Raw genomic sequence first — 24,177 nt, 5'->3', positions numbered from 1 at the left:
CTATAATTAAATTCAAACATGAGTGTTATAAAATTCATATTTTGGCAATCTAATGGCTAGCTTAAATTATATAGTGTAGTGTACCAATGATTATCTCATGCTCTCTCCCTCTCTCTTTATGTATGTATATATATATATGCATCAAGATATGAAGGGACAACCTCAGATGCAAGTCTTAAAACGAATTAAAAGCCATCAAACACAGAAAATGAGAGAGAGAGAGAGTTACCTTTCATGTTTATTGAGGGCGACACAAATTTGAGGTTGATGACATGTGAGACTGAGAGTGAGTAGCAAGATATGTTTAAATAGAGTTCATAAATTGCGTGGTGAATAGGTTACAGTGCCTGATTTACATGAATTCAGCATTGAAATACGCACAAGCAACAGAAGGATTCTTGTGTTGGTAGCTATGCAAAGCCTCTAGGAAAGGAAACGTCTTTGTTTTTGTTCTCTCCCTTGCATGGAAATTGTGGGATTTAATTTAATAATTAATCATTCTTGCCGTTTGGTTCTGGAAAATAATTAAATGATAACCGGTTTACACCTTTTAAATCCACGATCAAATCATCATCATATATATTTTAGAGCACAGCTTTATATGGCATAATGACTGATTGCAATAAGTTTTTAGATTTTGAGCTCTTATTTGAAAATAATTGAATAAGTATGATTGAGTTGTAGGCAATTCTTTTTATTAGTTTGTGTACATATTCATGCCCTTTTTATAGATTAAAATTTTAATAAAGTAAGGAATAATTTCTCTAACAAGCTCTTTTTTCCCCTTTTTCTTTTATAAGTCTCCTTGTTGATTTATTGTACATTATCATTTATGAAGAAGGCAGGATAAGAGTCGCTGCCCTTCCACACACCTGAAAACATATCCACACAGAGACGTCTTGAAAACTAAAGAAAGATGCGTCAAAGATAATGATGTTAACAACTTCTAAGATAATCTTACCATTCAAAGCTCATGAGCTTATGTACTCACAAAAAGAACCTTGTAATTGTTATAATACTAGTAATTTGGTCTTTACATGTATGGAACGTAGTACAGTGACAAATTGCAAACAAATCCTTCTTGATTTACTTCTGATCATCTCTGCCAAGTACTAACTGACTGCTCCAACAAGAGAACCACATATAACTATGAAAGTTTATAACCTTCTAGACAAACAACTTATGGAAATATTAACTTATATTCCCCATTAACGGGGATGGCCTTTACATATGTATAACTGTTTATAAAAAAAAAATAAATCTATTTTACAGTTTTCTGAACACTCAATCCGATGAATGGCACATTGCGTGGAACAGACTGCAGTTCCTCTGCCTCTTCAAAGTGGAAACTCACATTTCAGAAAGGTTCACTTTCATCTCCTAGTATTGACAGAGAAAATGGTGCAATAGCCACGTTGAAAGTTGGTGACCCTACTCTATCAATGTGTTTCATCTCAAAGTCACCTTCCTGCAATTGTATTATGTTAAATAAATCTACGAGATGCCCATGAATAAAAGTCAATTCTCAGACATTTGGAGATTGTTACCTATAAATACAAGGATAAAAATGAAGAATGAAAATTAAAAGGAAAGCAATTACATATTAATAGTTTTCAACAAAGATCCCTTCTCTCCAAGCTACAATTCTTTTAATTAGCATGCATTTTAATCCGTCAAACATTAAAAATAAGCACTAACAGAAGATTTAGCAAATAGTGCTAACAATGCCAACATTATTAGTAAACATGTATCTCTAAGCATATACTTCATAATACTATAACTTAAAAAATAAAAATAAGAAGAATATAACATCTAACAAATGTCTGGAATCCAAGTCTATCCATATTTTCAGAAAGTATGTTAAATCAATTCTGGGCTTGAGGAAAATTCATTCATATCATGCTCTTCAATTGTTGGCAACACTTCAAAGCAAAAGAAAGGAAAACTGTAGCTCACCATTCTCCCATTGGCAGTAGATAATGGGCAAGCAGATGAATACTCAAACCCTGTGCTAGGAAGTATAACTGGCTGTTCACCTATAACTCCAACCCCCCTGTGTGTGGCAAATGATGCACATAATTAATATTGGAATTGCAGTTTTAAGCCCATGTCTGCTAACAATAAAAAGACACATAGAAAGTAAAGTATCTTGATGATTGCCAAAAAAATTCATTTTTTCAGAATAACAATGGACCAAGCAAAGCAAATAACTAACCAAACATTTTCAGCATTTCCATTGGCATCAGTGATAATCCAATGTCTTCTGAGAAGCTGAACGGGACGATCTGAGTTGTTGGTGATCCTTATTCTGTATGCAAAGAAATACTGCCCCTTTGAAGGCTGACTTCGTCCCTCAATGTACACACTCCTAACCTGAACTTTGATCCCCTGAAATGCATGAGATTTTTTTTAAGATTTTAAAATCAGTCAACCTAAAATTCCGTTCTACTTTTGTCCCTATCCTCATAAGTAACATTACAGACTCTTGCTGAATCTGTTCATGCTTAGCCCAAAAGGCTGAACATTTAACAAATGGTCCAAATCCAGAACGGACTCAAAAGAATCAGAGATCTATTATGCACCCTCCCATTTATTTGCCGGATTTCAAAAATGTTTCCCAGACTTCAACATCTAATTTTCAAAAATAATACCTGGGGAAGGAATCATATTCCCAAAAATGGTCCTTTAAGAATGCTAGAAACGTCAGCAAATTATTCTAAATCAGAGCTGCAAGCGGGCCACACTTAACTATACACATCAATTCTAATACAACAGAATGATGAGACCTCTTTCTGAAAAATGGTAATGGACCTAGAAAGGAAGGTATAAATAACAATGGACCGCATAAAATTAGCTAATAAGACTAGCAGTGGTAAAGTTACTTTTCAAATTGGGGACATACCAAGGTTGTTGCGTTGCTTGAGCATTTCAGGAGGGAATGTGGTGCAATTTCCTTTAGCTCGTCTCGATGCCTAGCAGCATCCTGGCCAAGAATTACCAAATGGAAAAAAGATCATCAGGAAGGAGAAAAAGGAACAACTTAAGAATAATACAGTCACATTTTATAACACGGTTTTGCTGATCAGTCCCTATATCAAAAAGTTAGAGCTACATATGGATGATGATGCGTGAAGCCACCTCATTCAAGAAATAGAAGTATGCATGCTCTCGTACATTATTGTAATTCAAGATAACTGCATGGAATGACCAGCCTTTCCTGCAACTTTATAACTTCCATACCCACCCTTCAGTTAATCTAGTTTTTGTTTCAACACATTGAAAATGGGTTAAAAGAAATTCAGAACTTGTAGTTTTTTTTCCCAGTAACAGAAATCCAGAAACGTGTATGAATCGCAGAATCGGTACCTCAAAGCGCTCTTCAGTTATAGCCTCCTTGAGTAACCTGCGAAGTCTCAGAACTGGCTCACCCTCCTCGAAGGACTTCAATGAATCACGAATTCTGGCAGCTTCTTCGTAGTCCTTAAATTCCATAACAACGTCATAAAAACAACACAAAATTATTTTTAAAAAAATGATGTAGGGGAAAAAAAAAGGAGGCTAACCTCAGATTGAGCAGCGACTTCCATTTGCTGCTTCAACAGAGCATAAGTTTGAGTCCGAGACAAAAACGAATTCGCACTCTTATCCGAACCCATACCCGACCCGGAACTGGAGCTGGAACCTCCACCGCCATTCCCATTTCTGTCAACTGAACACGCTACAATCCTAAAATTCCTAGCGGAATCCTCACAATTGAGCCAGTGTCTCCTCTCGAAAGCGGAGCTGCGAACCGGCAAGAAGGACCTGGTGCCGGCGGTGAAATTCGTGAAAACTTTAAGACTAGACAGTGAATGCATTTTTTCCGTCGGATTTGCGGAGAAAAAATTTGTGTAGAAAAAAAATCGGGATGTGAATTTGAAGAAATAGAAAAATGATTATCAGCGAATGCGAGCGAATTTAGACAATTTTTAGCTGGTGTCTATATTTACGGGGTGCGAAGTGACAGAAATAACCACAAGGGAGAGGGCTGAGGCAGTTGAATTGGGAGGATAAAATTGGAATATTGATTAAAAAGGAATATATTTATAGAATGATATTAGGGAAGGAGAAAAAAATATGAAATGGATAAAAGTGGTGGAGGAAAAAATCTAGTTGGCTGGCCATTTTTTATGAAGAATTGTAGTACCTGTACCCGATACTATTTTCCAATTTTATGGGAGTAAAAGGTTACACGTGTCGCTCGGCATTTACAATCACATATTGCTTATTATTTTAGTCTATTTAATATTTGTGTTTTTAGAATTATATGATAATAAAATTTTAATTAATTATATTAAATATAACTTAAATTAACATATTCTTTAATTAATTATACACCTATTAAAATCTAATTATATATTTTATTTCTTAAACCATTATTTATTATTTTATTTTCAATTTTTTTTCTTGATAATAATTATTTATTATGGAGCTGGAGTGCAGACGATTCCACCCAACGTTCTCACTGCTTTCATGCCTTAAATTTTATGATTCTTAAATTTAGACCTCAAGGATTAAGAAGTTCAAAATTTTACCTTAATTCAAATTTATATTAAAAATTTTAAATTTTGAATAATAAATTAAAATAATCTCAAATTTGTACCATTACAGCAAGGGTATGAATTTAAAATTTGAAAAAATTAACATTAACATATATTATTTTTATTAATAAAATAATATCTAAATTTAAAAAGTAATATATCATATTTATTGTATACAATAAAAATATTATAAGAAAATTATATATAAAACTATTTTATTAAATGTTTACACCAGTATTGTAAATTATGTATATTATTACTATTTAGGAAACTCTATCTATTATAATATATACTTAGTCCATAAAATTTTATTTTGTTAATATTTTAATTTTTTATTAATATATAATACATACAAAAGTGAAAATGAGAGCAAAGTAATGATATTGATAAAAAAATATAATTGAAATAAAAAAATATTTTAAAGACTATTTTATTTTTAAAGCAAAATTGAAAATTATATTATAATTAATTTACCATAAAATTTCAAAATTTATTTTTGTTAGCAGACTCTAATTATAAAAAATTAAGAGCATTTGATTTTATTATTTGATACTTAAAATTTTGGAGTATAAAAAAATAATGAAAACGTTGTCACTTTTCATGTTTTGAAGTTATTATTATTATTTATTGAAGATTGCCCAGTAAAGGAATAGGTTCTAGGCCTAAGAAATACAATTGAGGCTCAAAAAAATAAAATAAAAGGCCAAGTTCTAAAGTTCAACCAACACAAAAAAAATAGGTCCATGGCCCATAGTATCAGAACGTAGCCACCATCAATCGGCTAACGACACAGAGGCTACCGCCAACGAAATTTCAAAAACCTGTACTAATTTAACACTTAGATTAAGTTGATCGAGAATATATATATTTTTTAATTTCATTAATGGGAAAAATGTTAGAAATATTAGATATTAACTTATTTTTTATTAATTTTTTGTATTTTTAATTTTTACATTAATTAAAAATATATAATTAACATGGTAAAAAATAACAAATATTATTTAATATTTTTCTCCATTTTTACTACATTAAAATTGAATGATTCATATTATTAAAATATTCTTGAAAACCAATCAATTTTATTTTTTTCAATGTATATTAAATATGAATGTATTAATAAAATAATAGATAATTTATATTTAAAAAAAAAAAACTATAATTTAGATCGACAAAAGAATAGATTGAGATGAAAAAAGTATAAAAAAATTTAGATCCTTAAATTAAAACTTTGGTTTCGCCGTATATATATATATATATATATTATGAAAAAGAAAACTAGTACTTATAAAATTTCTATCGTAATAAATTTAATTATTTAATATTTTTATTTTTAAAAAATAGCCTTTACATTTTTATTTTATCGATTCTATAGTCATGTTCATCTAATTCAAGTAAAATTTTGTATTGGTTAATATATGCATATTATAAAATCCTTTTATAAATGCATATTCTAATTTATTTAATTTAGATGTAATATAATTTCTCTCGTAGAGTCTCCTTTCCCTTTACCAAAGGGTCAAAGTACATTTTGTGACCTCCATCAGACTTCACTATAGTATTGACTAATGTTTCTCCGCCTCACCAAAACTTTTTCTTAATTTTCAAGTAAACGTGGTTTCCGCGAGAAAATCAAACTCTCACCAACCTTTGGTTTTTTTTCGACAAAATAAAATTAAGTCCCAACGGCCTTCTGCCAATATGCAAAACTCATTCACTGTTTCACCAAACCCTCGAGAGTCCGTTCTCAGCGGACTCTCCAACGCTTTTTCTTTTTTCGCTCTTTATTAATCCCTCTTATTTCTCTTTCCGATCCCCTCTCCATAAGAGAGAGAGAAAAAAAGGAACGCTCCTTTTCTCGGATCACGAAAATGCAGAGCGCAGCCTTCACCGTCTCTTCTTCTCCGGCGCTTCCTCTTCTTAAGCCTCGAAGATCTCTGGTTAATAATTGCTTTACTGCTAGATGCGGTTCTATTCGCGCCTCCTCTACACGACAGTATCTAGAGGCTTCCAGCAATGTTGTTTTCCCGCGGCTATCCTGGTCTTTTTCTTCGTCTCCCTCTCTGCTCAGACCTTGGAATCCTCTGCCTCCTCTCGTTTCCGAGACTAAAATCGACCGGTTCGAGGTTAGGGCGACGGCTGTGCCGGAGAGTGCTGGTGAAGCCGAGAAGTCTAATAGCTTGGCCAAGACTTTGGAACTTGGATTGTTGTTTGGCCTTTGGTATCTTTTCAATATATATTTCAATATTTACAACAAACAGGTTTGTTTCTTGTTGTTTGATATGTGGACATACTGATGCTTTTAAGTTCTGAGCGTTTTTTTTTTTCACTTTGCTTTGAGATGTGAATGCCAGTTTATATATTTATTTTACATGTTAGATCGCTTTGCAATGGTGCAGATTTATGTTCCTCTGTTCATTTTTTGAGGAATGATTTACCACTCAGCCTGTTAAGCCAAAAAGTTCTTTGTCTGTTAAAATTAGTTTTGCTTTTATCAATATTACAGTGCTTGTTTGAGTAGAAAATTATGTAGAATAGTTTCCTTCAAATAGTAAAGATCTTAAGCTAATGGGGAGTATTTTCAATATATATTTCAATATTTGCAACAAACAGGTTTGTTTCTTGTTGTTTGATATGTGGACATACTGATGCTTTTAAGTTCTGAGCGTAATTTTTTTTTTTTCACTTTGCTTTGAGATGTGAATGCTAGTTTATATATTTATTTTAAATGTTAGATCGCTTTGCAATGGTGCAGATTTATGTTCCTCTGTTCATTTTTTGAGGAATGATTTACCACTCAGCCTGTTAAGCCAAAAAGTTCTTTATCTGTTAAAATTAGTTTTGCTTTTATCATTATTACAGTGCTTGTTTGAGTAGAAAATTATGTAGAATAGTTTCCTTCAAATAGTAAAGATCTTAAGCTAATGGGGAGTATTACACGCAGTAATTGAATTTTATGTGGTCAAATGAAGCCATGAAGGAAATCGACCATAATTTCCGATTCCTGTTGTCACAGGTTTTGAAGGTCTATCCATATCCAGTAACTGTTACTGCAGTTCAGTTTGCTGTTGGCACAGTGCTAGTTATTCTTATGTGGACTTTCAATCTCCACAAAAGGCCAAAAATCAGTGGAGCTCAGGTATTGGATAAATCCCAGAACTGCTGTGCTGCTGTGGATACTCGTTCTTGTCATTGACTAGAACTTTTTGTGACAATTCTTTTTGACAGCTTGCTGCAATCGTGCCACTGGCAATGGTTCACACGCTAGGCAACCTCTTCACCAATATGAGTCTTGGAAAAGTGGCTGTTTCATTCACTCACACAATCAAAGCTATGGAACCTTTCTTCTCAGTTGTTCTCTCTGCAATGTTTCTCGGTGAGGTAATATTAGTTTTTATGCATTGGTCTTATTCACATCCATTTGCATTTTTGTGATGGTGCTGGATGGAGTTGATTTGATTAAGTTTGCAAAGATGCTGATATGAGTAACCATTTTTATTGTTATTGTGGAAATGGTTTCAGAACCAGTTGATGACATGGGCATCACCCATTTAAGGGAACTAGTTGAACAAGTTGTAGCTCTAATGTTGTCAAATTGCGATTAACTCTCGTGAAGGCTCTTAACTCTGTTTCTTTTCGTTCTGGTTGTACAGTTGCCTACCATCTGGGTGGTTGGTTCCCTTATGCCAATTGTTGGTGGTGTAGCACTTGCTTCAGCAACTGAGGCCTCTTTCAATTGGTAAGAGTTATATATGATTGTGTGTTCTCATGCTATGACCACGGTCAACTTATTGCTATGTTTCTGTAAAAGGGCTGGGTTTTGGAGTGCAATGGCTTCCAATTTGACAAACCAATCTCGTAATGTCCTAAGCAAAAAGGTCATGGTTAAGAAAGAGGTAATTCCTACTTTTTCAGTCATTAGTTTATTAGGACTTGTTTGGTTTTGTTTCGTGATGGAATACACCCAGTTGCATTTGCCTGTTTGTCTTTTCATGCACTGATACTGAAATTTGGATTATTTTGTTCTGATTGGTGAATGATTTGTTGTTTGTCAGGAATCCATTGATAACATTACTCTCTTCTCAATAATCACAATTATGTCCTTTATCTTGTTAGCCCCAGTATCTCTCTTCATGGAAGGTGTCAATTTTACTCCTGCGTACCTCCAATCTGCTGTGAGTTATCTCTACAGAGCTGAAAGTTCACCAAAATTTGGTTTGCTCAAGAAATATGTTTTCAAAATAAGTTGCTGGCTTATTTGTATATCTATTATTGTTATGATAGGGGTTGAATATTAAAGAGGTGTACATTAGGTCTCTTTTGGCTGCACTTTGCTTCCATGCCTACCAGCAGGTATAACTTACTGTGCTTTTGGCTTTTCTATTTCTTTTCCAAACACATCATATTTTGCATGGGAACGATTATTTTTGTGTCTTTAATTATGTTATTCTACCTTTCAGTTCTTGTGTTTGAACCATTTGAAAGTAATTATTTTGAAGTTTAAATATTTATTTTATTGGACGGAACTTTTCTCCCTATAAATTTTATTCCTGGTTAAAGTGACATTATTTGCTTTGTTGGATGAAAGTTCAAATTTTATAATTTCAACAGTGTATTGATCTCTGTTTAACTTGATGGTGACCAATTCAAGGCTCTACTTAATTTGTAGACTTATACAAGTAATAATGAATTTTAACAATATTGAAATGAACTTGGAATATGGCTTCGTAGTTATGAACAAGGTAGACACAACATCAAATAGTGGAGGCAACAGAACCGTGGGCTACTTCGACCTAGACTTGATATTTGTTCTATATTTTGCAGGTTTCCTACATGATATTGCAGAGAGTATCTCCAGTTACCCACTCTGTGGGCAATTGTGTGAAGCGTGTAGTGGTCATTGTGAGCTCTGTCCTATTCTTCCAGACGCCTGTCTCTCCTATAAACTCTATTGGTAAACTTACTTTAAATACTTTCCCTACTTTTACTACATTTTCACCTTCCTTATTCTCGAAACTTATTCCTGTGGATTTGACTCAGGCACCGGGATTGCCCTTGCTGGGGTTTTTCTGTATTCAAGAGTGAAGCGCATTAAGCCAAAGCCAAAAACTGCTTGAAGTTGTGCGGATATTTTGCTTCAAATGGTTCATAGATGATGGCAAAGGAACTTTTTTGTAGATCAGCCAAGAAACCTTTTTTTTTTTTTTACTCGCACTCTTTGGTTTTATGGACTCCCCCCCCCCCCCCCGCCCAAAAATTTACAGGGTGGAAATATGCTGCCCAGGAATTTTGTTTGTATGAATTTTTTTTTCTTTTTTTATGTGCACTTGTGATGCTGTAACTCTGAGAGTGGACACACAAGCGGGCGTTGTTTGGGTTATGCAGAATGCAATGTCGAGAGAATAATTTGTGGAGCGATTGGGAATTTTGCAGTTCTGATAATGGAAAATGGCTTCCGTGGCTCCCCTGAATTACAGCTAGTTCCCCTTAAAGACAGTATCGTATTGCCCATAGATGATATCGGTCTTTGTTTGGCTTGTCCTTTGAAATTGCCACACCAGAACGCCATTTCTATATATCCAATTTGTCATTTATCAGGTTGATTCTTGGACTTCGTTGTGGATCAATGTCGATACAGACAAAGATATCCTTCTCTCTTTTGCTAGCATTTCCCGTAATGATGTCATTGGCCCCTTACGAATTTCATTTTATTTCGATGTTGAGCAAGAGTCGTTAAAGGAAATGCCAAACCCTTCATCATATCTTAATCGACTGAAGGAGAAATTTCAGTATATCTTGGAGCCTGGAGTCCATTTTCATAGTGTCATATGCAGTTCATGGCCACCAGTATCAGGATTTGATGTTCTAGATTGTTCTGAATGGTCTTTTATATCATGTAAATGTTTTAAATAAGAGCAGCATTTCCCAGTTTGGGATTATCAGTCCAACAAAGTAGGATTTTCAATTGAGTGCTGTCTTTGGTAAGAAACAAGAAGAGTCGATGGTTGTGCTTTATGTGGACGGGAATTTTGCACACGAACTGGTGGTGGGCTTCCTCCTCTCTCCTTTTGGCCCTTTGCTGCCGAACTTTGTCATCACCAACTTGTGCTCAGAGTGCACTCACGGTGAGGGAACGGAATGAAGACAGAAACTCTGGTTTCCTGCAACTGCAATTGTGCATGTTTCAACAGTAGTCTTGCTTCTGTACCTGTCTGTTGTATAATATGTCAGTTCTAGGTTGTAGCTTAGGAATTTCGAATTTTAGTTTTCATTAGTTATTTATAGTTGTTTGTATCTTCATATTTCAAGTTTTTGCTACCGTAGTAGGAGGCAGTACCAGAATTAAGCTTGGTAGACACAGGCACCGAGCATGCAATAAAGATTATCCTTTCTTGACTTCGGTTTTTCTAATTATATATATGTGTAACGAAGACAAATATACATATATAACCATAGAATGAATTAAATTAAAAATATTTTGAAAAAAATAAAATAACATGTTCTTAAAAAAATGTTATAAATAGAGATGTAAACAAATTAATTCGAGTTGAATTTTTTAAAATATTCAAATTTAAATTCATTATATTTTTTTAAATTGGAACTGGATTTATGTTTAAATATTTAAATATTTAAATTTAAACTTAATATATTATAAATATATTAAATTTAAACTCGATTTGTATCGAATTTATAATATAAGTGAATAAAGTCCACTAGGTTGTAGCTTGTTATATTTAAATGTAATTTTAATTTAATTTAAAATTAGTTTAATAAATTAAAAGAAATTCTATTTTAAAGAATAATATGTATTTGATTTAAATTACCTTAGAATTTAAATTTGAAAAAAATAGCGGCCCACTTTTTGCCTCTCCAAAGCCACCTTGTAAGCCGAAGTATGGGGAGAGCCGGAGAGGATACCTGCCTTGTGCCTTCTTTCCTGACTGATGTGGAATTAGTCCTTATCGTTTATTTTTTATTTAATAAAATTTATTTTAATGTAATAAAAATTTGATAACAAATTATACTGTGTAATTAAAAGTGCATCATATTTATTATGATATTTTAAATTTAATGTTTAAATTTAATTCAAAATCATTTTCCAGTATTTCGAAATGCGTTTATATATACAAAAATATGGTAAAATTGCCCTTTACCTAATTTGTGTTAATAAAAATATTTTTATTTTTCCAAAAAAAACATTAATTTTAAAAATTACTTTAGAGGTGTACCATGAGTTGATTTGATTTTAAATTGAAAACTAAAATTCTCATTTTTATACCAAATTAAACTTAAATAACAAATACAATAAATCAAATTGAACAGATAAAATTGGTTAAATTTAAAATCAATAATTTTTAAGTTGCTTCTGTCATTTTAGATCCCTATTCCAAATCATCAATAGAGAGGGTGTAGTATAAGGTTGAAATCAATTCAGTTGTTTTGGTTTTTTTAATCTTAATAGTACAATCCTATTGAAAACTGATTTTTTTTTAGTTTAATAACCGAAACTGAATTAATTTAATTTAATTTATTCAATTTTTAATTAAGACAAATAAGTGCTCACACCATAAGTTATTGTCAAATATAAATATATTAATATTTTAAATTAATATTTACAAATTTTTATAAGATTTTAAAATTTTGTAATTGATTGTAAGTTTGAATTAGTGACATTTATTAGCGTAGTAATTATAAAAATACGTTAATATTCATAAAAAAATTATAAATAGTAACGGATACCAAATTTGGTATATAAATCTATATTTATATATGCATATTAAATTTAATCTTTTAAATTTACTTTATAAAATTATTTCATATAAATTAATGAGAACGAGAAAAAACTCGCCACATGGCATAACTATTTTTATTTTAAATTTATTTTTTACAAAAAAAAATAATTTATCTACTTTCCATCTAAATCTCTCAACTATTAAATGCATCCAAATTTTAAAATAAAATGATATATTTTTATATCTATTATTAAAAATTATATTAAAGAATTACAAATTAACATTTAAAATATATTTTTTTGAATGGACACTTAAAATAAATTTTAATAATTTAAGAAACTTGTTATTAGCAAAATTTTATAATATAATTTGAGAATATGAGTTTTTAAAATGTATTAACTATAATTTACTACCTAACATGATAAGCATGCTTAAAAGTTACTATATATGGCATTTTCGGGCTTTTTTATTATTATTTTTATTTGAAAATTATTTTTCAAATTATTTTTTTTAATTTTTTTATTTATTAGAATTATAAAAAATTTAGAATAAAAAACTTAAAACGTTTTAAATATATTCAGATACACTTATCATCATCACACTAAATATGTGAGTACTATAAATTAATATTTTTTTATTTATAATTTTTAAATTGAAGTATTACAATATTATTCTGTATAAAAAATGTTATTTAAAAATAATTTTATTATATTTATTAAAAAATTTAAAATTCTTAAGTTAATAATTTGATCTTTGTAAAACTATGCTCATCATACTGTATACATGTATAATTTTAAAATAACCCATTTTCAATAAAATTTCAGCTACATAATTAGAAAAAGAGTGGATTATTCTAAAATCTATTAATGTCTACAATATACGTAATGAATTTAAATATTTTATTTTTATTTATTGACTGAAAGATTATTTATAAAATTAAATGCGTATTGTGAAAAATTTTCTTATATTTAGAATTTAAGAATTTTAATAATGACATTTTAAAAATGACCCATGACATTTTTCTATTTTATTATTTCTTCTTTTATTGGTATTTCTAAAAATATATTAATTATTATTAAAATTTGTAAATTAACCCGTAAAATAAAAATATAAATTACTAAGAATTTTATCGTTAACAAAATTTAAGAATATTATTAAAAAAATATTGAATCATATTATTAAAATAATATAAGAAATAATTCTCTCTATGTGCAGTCAAAACAACTAATAGTATATTTAATGGAAAATATATAAGCCTGAAAAATAAATTAAAAGATATTTATTAAAAATTTCACATATGATATCACCATGTTTGCAACCTACTTAGCCTTTTTTTTCCCCTAATAACAATCTGGCCATCTCCCTCTTCTCTCTCTCTCTCTGTATACATTCCTTTATATATTTGATTTCAACAACATATTAGGTTAAGAATAATTAAAACTACAGTATATGTAACCAAATTGTATATAATGGGTGCATGTCTTCTACTTAGAGCCTCACATTCTGGCTTGGGAGATCATCTCCACCAAATCCAGCTCTTTCTTCTCTCCAAAATCCATGAAAGGACTCACTTCCTCCATTGCTACATTCATCTCAAAGCTTTTCTCATCAAAACCACGATCGCCATTAGCCATCTCATCAAGAAAAGAACCAAAGCTGCAGCCCTCTTGAATCATTCTCTCATCAAAATCAAATGCTGGGACCTCATTGAAATCATAATAATTTGGAAACAACCTATTGTTGTTTTGGGAAATCTCTGAGACCTGTGGCTGCAGGTTTGGTGCTTTCATAGAAATATTGTTGACTGCTCTTGCATCACTGCTCTTTCCCAGAAATCTACCAGCTGCTGCAGGAACCGAGCCTAAGTTCAAGCTCTTGATATATTCTTGAAGAAGAGATCCTTTTGGGTACTTTGAGCGACATCTTCTCTTAGAGTACTGCCTTCTTTTGGTTGCATTCCAGTGGTTCTTGATTGAGTTCTCAGTTCTTCCTGGCAATCTCTTTGCAATTTCTGCCCATTTGTTTCCTATTTCTGCATGAGCATGTATGAGGATCTTGTCCTCATCTTCACTCCACATATCCTTCTGTAAAAGAAAAAAAATATATATCTATCAAGAAAATATATGAACTGGCATCATTACTCTATAGGCCAATCTCGATGTGCCAAGTCATTTTCATATGTCATGCATGCGTGATTCTTGTTGGTCATAAGCCCACTATTCTTCAGCCTAACAGATTTTGTTTCTACTTGCTTTTCTGTCTAAAGCTGCAGATAATATGATTGATTGGGGAATAACTTCAAACAAGAAACAAACTCTTTATACAATATTTATAATAAACCCATATAATGCCTGTAATTAGCAAGTACCAAACCTGCATATGCCATGATTCTGAAGAACACCCATGTGTGATTCTAGCTAAATAAATAAAGGAAAACTATCTTTGATCGAATTAGGGATTTGAACATCAGAACAGGCCTAAAATAGCTAAAAAAGTAGGGTTTGATCATAGTGCAATAATAATTAAAAAATTTCTAATTACCTTGATATCAGGCCTTAGATGGTTGTGCCATCTCTCTCTACACTGCTTTCCAATCCTTCCAGGCAGCATCTGAGCAATATGAGACCATTTTCTCACTCCATACTGTTCAACCAGCTGAGTCAAGAGCCTGTACTTATAAAAACATGCATTCAGTAGAAACAAATCCAAACAGGAAAAAACTATATCGACATGCATAGATATGGTGGAATAAGATCGTTATATATATACCTGTCTTCTTCAATTGTCCATTGCCCCTTCACTACATTGTTCTTCTTGCGGCCTCTCCACGTTCTTCCCATAGAAGACGATGCCCTATTCTTATCAACACCAACTTTTTTGTGGTATTCTTGATTAGCATTGATGCATGAAACTTCATCTGGTACCACAAAATTTATAGGCTTCATTTCTTGGAAGCCTAAGGACATGTTGCCCTGCCCCTGATTGGATCCCATCATGGTACCTATGGAATTACTCTGATTATGAGGGAGGTTCAAGAATCCTCCATTTTGGAAATTGTCCATGACCTGACCATGCCCACCATTGTTATCTGCAAATGGCTTGCACTCATAATCAGAGAAATCAATGTTTGTTGAAGACCCATAGGGGAGAGCATCAAAAAAATCGAAATTGGAAGCATTTTGGGCTCCAAAAATGGGATTTAAAGACAACCCATTTGCATGAAACTGATCAAAATGGTGAAGATCTTGAGAAAAGCCCTTTGATGGTGATGATGGAGGTGCTTCAAAGGGGGAACCATATTTCATAGATGGTTTATCTGAGAAATAATCAGACATAAACATTGAGTGGGTGAGAGGATTCTCCATGAGCTTGTGGTGAAGCTGCACAAGAGAAAGCAAAAAAAGATTTGAAGCTTAGCCTAGTAGCTGTGAGTATTAGGAGGTAGCTGCTCTCTCCTTTGTGTGCCTTAATAGGTGAGGTTGGGAAGGATTTATGATGCTCATGATCTTTGATTATTTGTGATCCAATGGTCGATATTGTCCCACATTCCTTAACACTAGTGACTATCTAGCTTCTCTAGTTAAAATCTTTGGATGTAATTCTTAATTATTTCCTCTATTTTGATGGTTTTTTTAATTTAATTTACATAAATTAAATAAAAATAAACATGTCCTAATATGGTAGTCAACTGATAAATACAAAAAATATATTCTAATCTCACCAATTAACGACTGCTTACGCGTCATAAAAGTACTGGTTCAGTTTAAATTTGTTAAGTTGGTGAAACATATTTATTTTCAATATAAGAATTCACATTAAATATTACTTAATTTGTATTTAAGATCATGTACTCTCACACACGTACTTTACTATTCACGTGCGCCTTCACACATGTTTACTTAATTTATACTTAAGCGACGTATGGTTCACGCGCACCCTTACCCATGTCTCAATAATAAGCTCAATTAAAGATTTAAATTCAATATCAAATCTCTATCTTCTTCTATTTTTAATCAAAAAAAAAATTGTAAGAGCATGTTTGGAGTACGTTTTGGAGTACGGACAGTCAGAGAGAACCATCCAGACTATTGAAGATATGCTCAGAATGTGTGTGTAAGATATTGGCGATTCTTGGAGGCAACATCTACCTTTAGTGGAGTTTGCCTACAATAACACCTATCATGCTAGCATAGGGATGACTCCATATGAAATTTTGTATAAAAGGAAGTGCAGGTCACCTGTCTGTTGGAAAGAAGTGTAGTGTACTTGGTTTTTGAGGTAGTGTACTGCTTGAGAACCAACTAATTTACTCAGCTTCTATTAGTAAATGAGAATTACAACTTCTGTAACTGAAATTAATTATGGGTAAATTCATTTATAAACAAAGTTGGGAGATGAAAGAACAAAATTATATTAAAGCATGTTTAATTAATATTCATTAATTATGTTAATAAAATTGTTGTAATGGAGGTCAAGGTAACGCTGAACATTCAATTTACTATCAGATGTACTTTAATGCACAAATCCCATTTGATTTTTCAAAGGCTAAAACCCTAATAAATGTTTTATTTCATCTCAGAGTTCTTATAATTAATCAAAAATTAAAAGAAGTAATTTTTTATAATCTATTTTCTGGTCTCTAAATATGAGTACTTTGACTAGGTATAGTCAAAGCATTAAACATTTTTTAAAAGTTAATTGTTGAAGAGAGCTTAATTATTGAATGTCAAATTCTTTTATTCTTTTCTTGTTGGTTTATTGCTTCAGTCGGAGATTTTCTTTCTGCTTGACTCTGGATTTTACCACTCCTCTGCCAAGTGGAGATATAGATAGTTTTTACTATAGATTTGTTGATAGCAATTCTACTTATTTGGCTTCTTTTTTTTTTTTTTTCCCTTTATGTTTGATGCTTTGCTTTATAGATTTGGAGATATTCCCTTCTCGATTATGCTTTTTATAGGAAAAGTGTTGAGAGAGAGAGATTGTAACTTGCCACCTATCAGATAGTCGACAGGTACAAGGCTGGCGCAAAAAATTTGCCAGCCTTTTAATATCTTTTTAATTATTATTATTAGTACAATATAATAATATATTTATATTAGATTATAATATATTAATTTAATAATATTATTTATAACATAATTATTTATAATATATTCTTTACATATTATTTTTATAGCACAAAAATGATAAACTGTTATTAATTTTTTTATAATATTTTTAATTTTTAAATATAATATAAAATATATTTTATATAACATTCAAATATTATTGATATTATATAACAATAATTTAAAGTAAGTTACGTACTATCACTATAAGATAGAATCACGTAGTAGGAATATGAGAAATGCGGTTTAATATGAGAAAATGAAAATCTTGATAATTTAACACTAAGTTCATCATCGACGCTGATCCTTTATTTGATAAGTGAGTTTCGGCATGAAATTACCATTATCAAACATAATCCAATATACCTCTATTACGTCTGTAATCGCGGGATCATCATTTTATTAGCTGGCGATATTTCTTATCAAGCAACTGATCACATCATCACTGGATTATCAAAAAATACTATATTTATCTCCATTTTTTTACAGTATTACTAAAAGGAGAATAATTATAAACATAAAGTTATGCTATTTTCTCACACAAAATCCCTAAACAATTTATTTACTATCTTTTTCGGTATACTAATTTGAATATTGGAGTGATTCCATATCTAACCAATCGCGGCATAACTACATTCCGATCACATCATCAATTTAATATCTACAACATCAATTATATTATATATTATAATAATAACACATTTTATTATTTATAATATAATATATTACTGATACTATTTAATTTTAATATTATAAAATTAATATATTTTATATCATGCAAATAACAGAGATAAAATATGTCAATACAACTAATATGTCCGTATAACTAATTGCTCTTAGGTTGTTTAGAGAAGTATCCAAAAGTCGATGACGAAGAGAATTGCCTAGGGATCAATAATCTACCGTTTAAAATTTAAATATCACAGAGATCACAAAGATAAAATTGAGATGAGAGAGAGGCTCTAGTGAGAGTGGAGAAAAATTCATGGAAATTAAAAATTAAATGATATTTTACTACGATCACACCTTTACAATTGAAAAAGACCATCACAATGAAATATAAACTATTCATATAATTTTAAATATTCATATTAATTAATTTATTTATTTATTTATCTCACTTCAATGAAATGTAAATTGCATTAATGCTTTCATATAATTATATACGTTTGATCTCAACGTAATATCATTTCACAATTTTTAATATTTATTATGCAGTTTCTTTTATTATTAACTTTTAAATTCTTCTATAAAACGAGTTAACGTGAAATAAATATTTATAATATAATTATTTAATAATATTTTATTATATTTTATAACATAAAAATTAAATAATAATAATGACATGTTTATTTATATTTTTTCTAATACTTATCTATATAATATAATATAGTCTCTTATATTTTTTCTAATAATTATCTATATAATTATTTTAAAAAAATATGATATGTAATTGATACTATTTAATTTTAGTATTATAAAATTAATAAATTAAAAATAATAAAATATATTTTGAAAAATAATTAAAAATATTTATTATTATAAAAAATTAGATTATAAATAATATTACTAAATATTATATAATATAAATATATTATTATATTATAATAATAATTAAAAATAAAAAGATATACCTTACCGTACCTTAAAAAAAAAAAAAAAGCTTGCGGGCTTAGATGGGTGGCATGCTGTCAAATTCTTTTTTAAAAAAAAAAAAAACGAATGGACAAGCGATCCATTAATAACATAGCAAATTTAAACCCTACTCACAAATAATTTCTTCATACCCTTCCCTATTAAATAATTTTTTTTTAACACTTTCTTTATAAAACCCTTCATAATCAGAGAAATCCATTTTGTTGAGCATCAAAAGAATCGAAATTGGATGCACTTTGGCTCCGAGTATGGGATTTAAAGACAACCAATTTGCATGAAACTGATCAAAATGGATGGTGATGATGGAGGTGCTTCAGAGGGGGAACCATCTTTCATGGATGGTTTATCTAAGAAATTGGTAAAGTTTTTTAGTTAAAAATCAAATTGGTGTAAAACCATAAGTAAATTGTTTAATTATTGTCGAAGAGGGCTTAATTAATTGTTGAATGTCAATATCTTATTAATTTCTCATTATTCTCACTTTATTTACTATTTGGTTTTGTTTAATATAATCTTTACAACCATCTGAGGAGATAGTGTTCTCTCTTGAGGTTTTAACCTCTGTTAGTCTGCACCTCGTCTAGTTCATTGCAATTAGGCAATGGAAGTCCTCTCCACTTTTAGGTTCTACTGCGTTTTACATGTATGACAGAGTAAATTTTTTATTTTTTTAAGAAAAAATTAAAATGTCTGCCGCACTTGCTAAGAATCTGCTAGATTACAATAGAATAATATATTATATTAATAATATTACTTATAACATATTTTTTCATAATAAAAATATTTTAAATTAGAAATTTGTATAAAATTAAGATACTAATTTATGACAGTGTCAAATTCATTTATAAACAAAGTTGGGAGATGAAGGAACAAAATTAAAGCATGTTTAATTAATATTCATTAATAAAATTGTCGTAATGGAGGTCAAGGTAACGCTGAACATTCAATTTACTATCAGGTGTACTCTTTGATTTTGTTTACATGATATTAACAATCTTTTTAACCATCTCTATCTCTTGTCTGAAGAGTGTTCTTCTCTTGAGGTTTTAGCCTCTGATAGTCCAGGTCTCGCCGGTTGATTATCTCGGTTGGAGGTTTCCTTTGCTCCTTTAGGTAGAGTAGTCCTCTCTCCGCCTGACTCTGGATTTTGCCTATCTCTCGCCAGGCGGAGATGTAGATAGTTTTTGTGGTAGTTTTCTGGTAGCGGTCCTATTTTGGAGGCAATATTTGCCGTTCGTCCTTGGTTTCTTTTCTTTTTCCTTATGTTTGAACCTTTGATGGTTTGCTTTACAGATTTGGAGACTTTCCCTTCTGGGTTTCTATGGGTAGTGTTGTTCAAGTGATGCGAATGACCGGTGGGCGGAGGCTTGACAGGACATCTTCGGTTATTCACTTGCTTGGCAGTTGTAATTGGGGTTTTTCTCCCTTGATTCTTACGGTAAGGAGGTCGTGCAACTGAGACGTCTTCTCTATTTTAGAATCGGCCTCCTCTGTTTTCCTCAATCCTTGCTGCATGTACTTCTGTCTCCAATCAATCTGGTGGACAAAATTGGTGGTTTATGCGATGTCTTCCTCTCCTGTTCCTAAGCATGTATGACCTTCACACTTACTGCAGAGAATTTTCCCTTGCATTTGATTCTGCCAACAAAGGTGGCCAACGTTCTTCTCCAAGGACAACGACAGTGTGCTTTCTTTCAGCCGCGTCAGTTCGAGTCAAGATGGATTTGGAGTACTAGAAGTTCTTGGTTTTTAACGCTTATGGGCCTTAGTTACTTGTTGATGTTTTGGACTTTAGGCCTGAGCCTTATATGGTTTTTTGTCCACCTATTTGTGGGCCTAAGGCCTTGGTAGGTTTGTTTGGGCTGTAGTCCCTTTCGATAATGAATAAAGTCTGATGTCTTTAAGAGAACAAAACTTTCTTTACTATTTTCTCGATTTCCAGACATGATAGTTCAGATATTTCCACTCACATCAAATTCATTGAAGTTACATATTGCAATGAGATGGTTTTGTCTATTGATACGGTTAAAGAATATCAAGATTGTGATAGAAAGCCCCTAATGCAATTCAACCTACCATCCATGATCCATTTCGCATGCTGCTTAAACGTGTTTAACAATTAACACATTGTTAAGGAAAAATGGAACAGTAGATAAAAAGTAGAAGGAGATGATGGCATCCATTTCAATACTGATAAACAAAGTATATAGCAGAAAGAACAAATGCTTTCTGTAGTAGTATGATAATCACTGAAGCAGCAGTGTTCAAATAATCAGGGGGATAAAAAGAATAAAGGTTTTGAACTTTTGGTCTGATGGATGCATTAAAGAACAAATGCCAAAATAACTGCAGCTTTAGATGCATAGCTGTTGGAAAGCTTTTTCAGGGTCATTTCCATGAATTTCTGAGTGGTGAGGAAAATCATATGGCATTTCTGCAGCAGAGAGCCATGCCTCACTGAACACTCTTGTAACTTCTTGATGGACTACAGCATTACCTTCTGGTGTCAGGTGCAAGCCATCACTGCAGGTAACATGCTAATTAGTCCTTGCAACCACCTAAAATTTTAATCTAACTAGGGACAAGCGACCAAGTTATATATTTCTGAAAAGAAGTCGAAAATATCACAAACCTCAAAAAAATTTTCTGCCAACCCTCAGCTTTCTGCATTGTGGACCATAAATCAACGTAGCGAATTTCTAGGTCCTTTGCTAACTCAACACATTGCCTTGCATAAACTCCTGCCATTTCATTTGTCCTTTCTGGCAATTCCATAGCTTTCTCACCATATAAAGACCTGCAGAACATTGTCACATACGTACCCAAAGTCCAAACACTTTACTATAATATTTTGGATTGCAATAAGGAACTAAATAAAGGGGCTTATTGCAGTAATATACTTAAGCTTTGACGAAAAGCAGTAACAGGAAACAGAAAGGAAAACATCTCACTCTATGCTCCCCCCACTCAGCCTTTTACCATCAGACCTGTTTCTCAGCAGGATGAAATTGTCTACCAAAGTTCATCCAATATTTTGTAACAAAAGAAATGAAAACTAAAAAAGTAGTAATGCAAAATAAGAATTAATTTTTTTATTAATTAAAATTCTCAACACTGAATAAAAAATCTTGAATGTCCTTGATACAAAATTCACCAAAAAAATGTCACACCATTTCCACCTTTAATACATTCATTTTCTAATATGAGCAGTAGCTCACTAAAAATATATACCAATTATCAAATTACAATATATTTGGTTGAAATATGAGAAAGGTGGGGGAGGAACAATTGCAATGACAGCAGTCAAATTGCCAATTCACTAAACTACCCTGCATATATGTGCTTGTGTTGCTGTGGCTATGTTCCACATACCTATGTCTGTCAGTATAATAATAAAAAGTTAAGAGTACCGTACTTGGCATACTGCTTTCGCCCTTCTTCATCCACAGGTGGTGGAGTAATAAGCACAATTAACATGGTAGGCGAGCACTCCTACAACCAAGTTTTATAAATAGAATGAGAACTAGGTACATCAGTTGATAATACATCTTCTGGTATTCACTAAAATGAAAAGAAAAAGGGGGGGGTTGTTTCCAATATACTGAGAATGAGATTAATAATTAGGCTAGTCCTAGAATTACCACAAAAACATACAGGAAATAGGAACAGGAGGATTAGGAGTTCTCATTTTGGATAAAAGTTTACTAGAGTTTTTTTTTTGTGGTATGAAACCCAACAAGGTCATCTGTTATGCTGACTGTGACCTGGGACCAAAAGAAAGGGCAATTTGTTGGTGGCAGCTGTTATCTTTACAGGAGATAGTGTTTTTGTAGCAAGCATTAAATGTTGCTTAGACATGTCGGCACTGCCGGTATTAGATTGCTTTCAGCAAATTCATGTAATATTCTATCAGTAAATCAGCAAGCTGATCATTCAAATACTTGCAAATCCCTATAAAGCAGTCCTCCAGCAGGCCATCTTATACTGTTCAGAATTCGTTATATTTATTTGCAACTTCATATTATGAGAACGTCAACAAGATCATAGGTTAAAATCAAGCATAGCATCTAAATAAAAAGGCAAACAAGCAACATTCAAGGAACACTCAGGACTAAACAAGTTTGCTAAAGCATGAGTAAAGCTTTAAGAAAATAAATGAAGTGGGCAAAACCTTCAAATGCTGAACAATTTTCCTCAGATTCTCCTTGTATTCCTCCACAGGAACATGCTGCCTTTCACTGGTTCTCCCTTTTAAAGCTGCATCATTAGCCCCAAAGAATATTGTGACAGCAACGGGAGGTTTTGAGGAGTCCTACCAATATCAATGCCAACAAACCTTAGAATTCCACAAAACAAGATTGATAAAAACGAAAAACCCAAAAAAGACATAGAACGCACAACAGGAAAAAGGTGATGCAACAAGAACAAAGCCCATCGAGTGTTGTAACCACCATAGCCACGAACCAACACATCGGCCTATTTACATAGAACAAGATTCACAAATGGAAATTAAAATTGAGTAAAGGTAGCATCCAATCAGAAGGAAAAGAGAGACAGAGATAGAAAGGATAGGAGCTTTGAAAATGGAAGGTCAAGGTGGATACCTTGCGGGAGTAAGTGTCAGCAAGAGAAGCGCCCCAGCCGCCTGATCTAAAAGACTGCTCTGTTATTGAATCGCCAAATAACACGATCTGTGGCCTCATTCTCTCTCTACTCTCTGGTTTTCGGAAATGGGACTCCTGTTATACTGCACAGAGGAGACGGTGACAAGAGTCGGACGACTTTCTGATTTAATCAAGTTATTGGCACTTTGATTCCTGTAAACATCTTATACTTTGCTTTTTGTCACATGTCAAAAAAGAAATTTTTTTTATTAATTAAATTATATTCATTTTAAAAATATTAAATCTTATTAAATATTAAAAAAATATTTTAAATACCCATTTAAAAAATAATAACTAATAAAATATAATTTTAAAAATAAAATTAAATAGAATGATAATAGTAAATTTACACGTTATCATACTAATTTTTACACTAAAATAATTTTAAAAAATCTAAATAAAATGATCAAAATCTGACCTCACGGAAAATCAAATC

The 24,177-nt window shown here is 31.7% G+C and overlaps 4 protein-coding genes across 4 annotated transcripts; 1 reads left to right on the top strand and 3 right to left on the bottom strand.

Moving 5' to 3' along the window:
* Positions 1-984: 984 nt before the first annotated feature.
* On the bottom strand, positions 985-4,098 carry LOC110616715. The gene is made up of 6 exons (XM_021759187.2): positions 3,564-4,098; positions 3,367-3,480; positions 2,903-2,983; positions 2,216-2,388; positions 1,957-2,053; positions 985-1,468 (listed from the first exon to the last, which is right to left on the bottom strand). Exons 1-6 carry the CDS (start codon positions 3,855-3,857, stop codon positions 1,358-1,360), a joined length of 870 nt encoding a protein of 289 aa, XP_021614879.1. The 5' UTR covers positions 3,858-4,098; the 3' UTR covers positions 985-1,357.
* Positions 4,099-6,268: 2,170 nt separating this feature from the next.
* Positions 6,269-10,048, top strand: LOC110617928 (phosphoenolpyruvate/phosphate translocator 1, chloroplastic). The gene is made up of 9 exons (XM_043957697.1): positions 6,269-6,838; positions 7,594-7,716; positions 7,806-7,958; positions 8,231-8,316; positions 8,389-8,473; positions 8,633-8,752; positions 8,862-8,930; positions 9,402-9,531; positions 9,618-10,048. The coding sequence occupies exons 1-9, from the start codon at positions 6,449-6,451 to the stop codon at positions 9,692-9,694; spliced, it is 1,233 nt and encodes a 410-aa protein (XP_043813632.1). The 5' UTR covers positions 6,269-6,448; the 3' UTR covers positions 9,695-10,048.
* Positions 10,049-13,806: 3,758 nt separating this feature from the next.
* Positions 13,807-15,675, bottom strand: LOC110617926 (transcription factor MYB98). Its single transcript, XM_021760924.1, has 3 exons — positions 15,080-15,675; positions 14,852-14,978; positions 13,807-14,394 (listed from the first exon to the last, which is right to left on the bottom strand). Exons 1-3 carry the CDS (start codon positions 15,673-15,675, stop codon positions 13,807-13,809), a joined length of 1,311 nt encoding a protein of 436 aa, XP_021616616.1.
* A 5,555-nt stretch (positions 15,676-21,230) lies between these two features.
* On the bottom strand, positions 21,231-23,886 carry LOC110616767 (GDSL esterase/lipase At5g62930). The gene is made up of 6 exons (XM_021759249.2): positions 23,682-23,886; positions 23,476-23,553; positions 23,249-23,389; positions 22,493-22,569; positions 21,710-21,874; positions 21,231-21,600 (listed from the first exon to the last, which is right to left on the bottom strand). The coding sequence occupies exons 1-6, from the start codon at positions 23,778-23,780 to the stop codon at positions 21,432-21,434; spliced, it is 729 nt and encodes a 242-aa protein (XP_021614941.1). The 5' UTR covers positions 23,781-23,886; the 3' UTR covers positions 21,231-21,431.
* Positions 23,887-24,177: the final 291 nt, after the last annotated feature.

Source organism: Manihot esculenta, chromosome 6 (assembly GCF_001659605.2).
Source record: "Manihot esculenta cultivar AM560-2 chromosome 6, M.esculenta_v8, whole genome shotgun sequence".
NCBI lineage: Eukaryota > Viridiplantae > Streptophyta > Magnoliopsida > Malpighiales > Euphorbiaceae > Manihot > Manihot esculenta.
The sequence above is the reverse complement of the archived record's forward strand: the minus strand, read 5'-3'. Positions and strand labels throughout refer to the sequence as shown.

What these genes read in the sequence shown, in the direction of transcription:
- LOC110616715 (XM_021759187.2), bottom strand. Translation starts at nt 3,857, where the DNA reads ATGCATTCACTGTCTAGTCTTAAAGTTTTCACGAATTTCACCGCCGGC. An exon ending in TAACTGAAGAGCGCTTTGAG is followed by an intron (nt 2,984 to 3,366) that starts GTACCGATTCTG and finishes ATTCTTGGCCAG; the next exon opens with GATGCTGCTAGGCATCGAGA. An exon ending in GGAAATGCTGAAAATGTTTG is followed by an intron (nt 2,054 to 2,215) that starts GTTAGTTATTTG and finishes TGCCACACACAG; the next exon opens with GGGGGTTGGAGTTATAGGTG.
- LOC110617928 (XM_043957697.1), top strand. Translation starts at nt 6,449, where the DNA reads ATGCAGAGCGCAGCCTTCACCGTCTCTTCTTCTCCGGCGCTTCCTCTT. An exon ending in CAAAAATCAGTGGAGCTCAG is followed by an intron (nt 7,717 to 7,805) that starts GTATTGGATAAA and finishes TCTTTTTGACAG; the next exon opens with CTTGCTGCAATCGTGCCACT. An exon ending in AGGTCATGGTTAAGAAAGAG is followed by an intron (nt 8,474 to 8,632) that starts GTAATTCCTACT and finishes GTTGTTTGTCAG; the next exon opens with GAATCCATTGATAACATTAC.
- LOC110617926 (XM_021760924.1), bottom strand. Translation starts at nt 15,675, where the DNA reads ATGGAGAATCCTCTCACCCACTCAATGTTTATGTCTGATTATTTCTCA. An exon ending in TGGACAATTGAAGAAGACAG is followed by an intron (nt 14,979 to 15,079) that starts GTATATATATAA and finishes TTATAAGTACAG; the next exon opens with GCTCTTGACTCAGCTGGTTG. An exon ending in ATCTAAGGCCTGATATCAAG is followed by an intron (nt 14,395 to 14,851) that starts GTAATTAGAAAT and finishes TTTCTTTTACAG; the next exon opens with AAGGATATGTGGAGTGAAGA.
- LOC110616767 (XM_021759249.2), bottom strand. Translation starts at nt 23,780, where the DNA reads ATGAGGCCACAGATCGTGTTATTTGGCGATTCAATAACAGAGCAGTCT. An exon ending in TGCATCACCTTTTTCCTGTT is followed by an intron (nt 23,390 to 23,475) that starts GTGCGTTCTATG and finishes TGATATTGGTAG; the next exon opens with GACTCCTCAAAACCTCCCGT. An exon ending in TGGCAGAAAATTTTTTTGAG is followed by an intron (nt 21,601 to 21,709) that starts GTTTGTGATATT and finishes TGTTACCTGCAG; the next exon opens with TGATGGCTTGCACCTGACAC.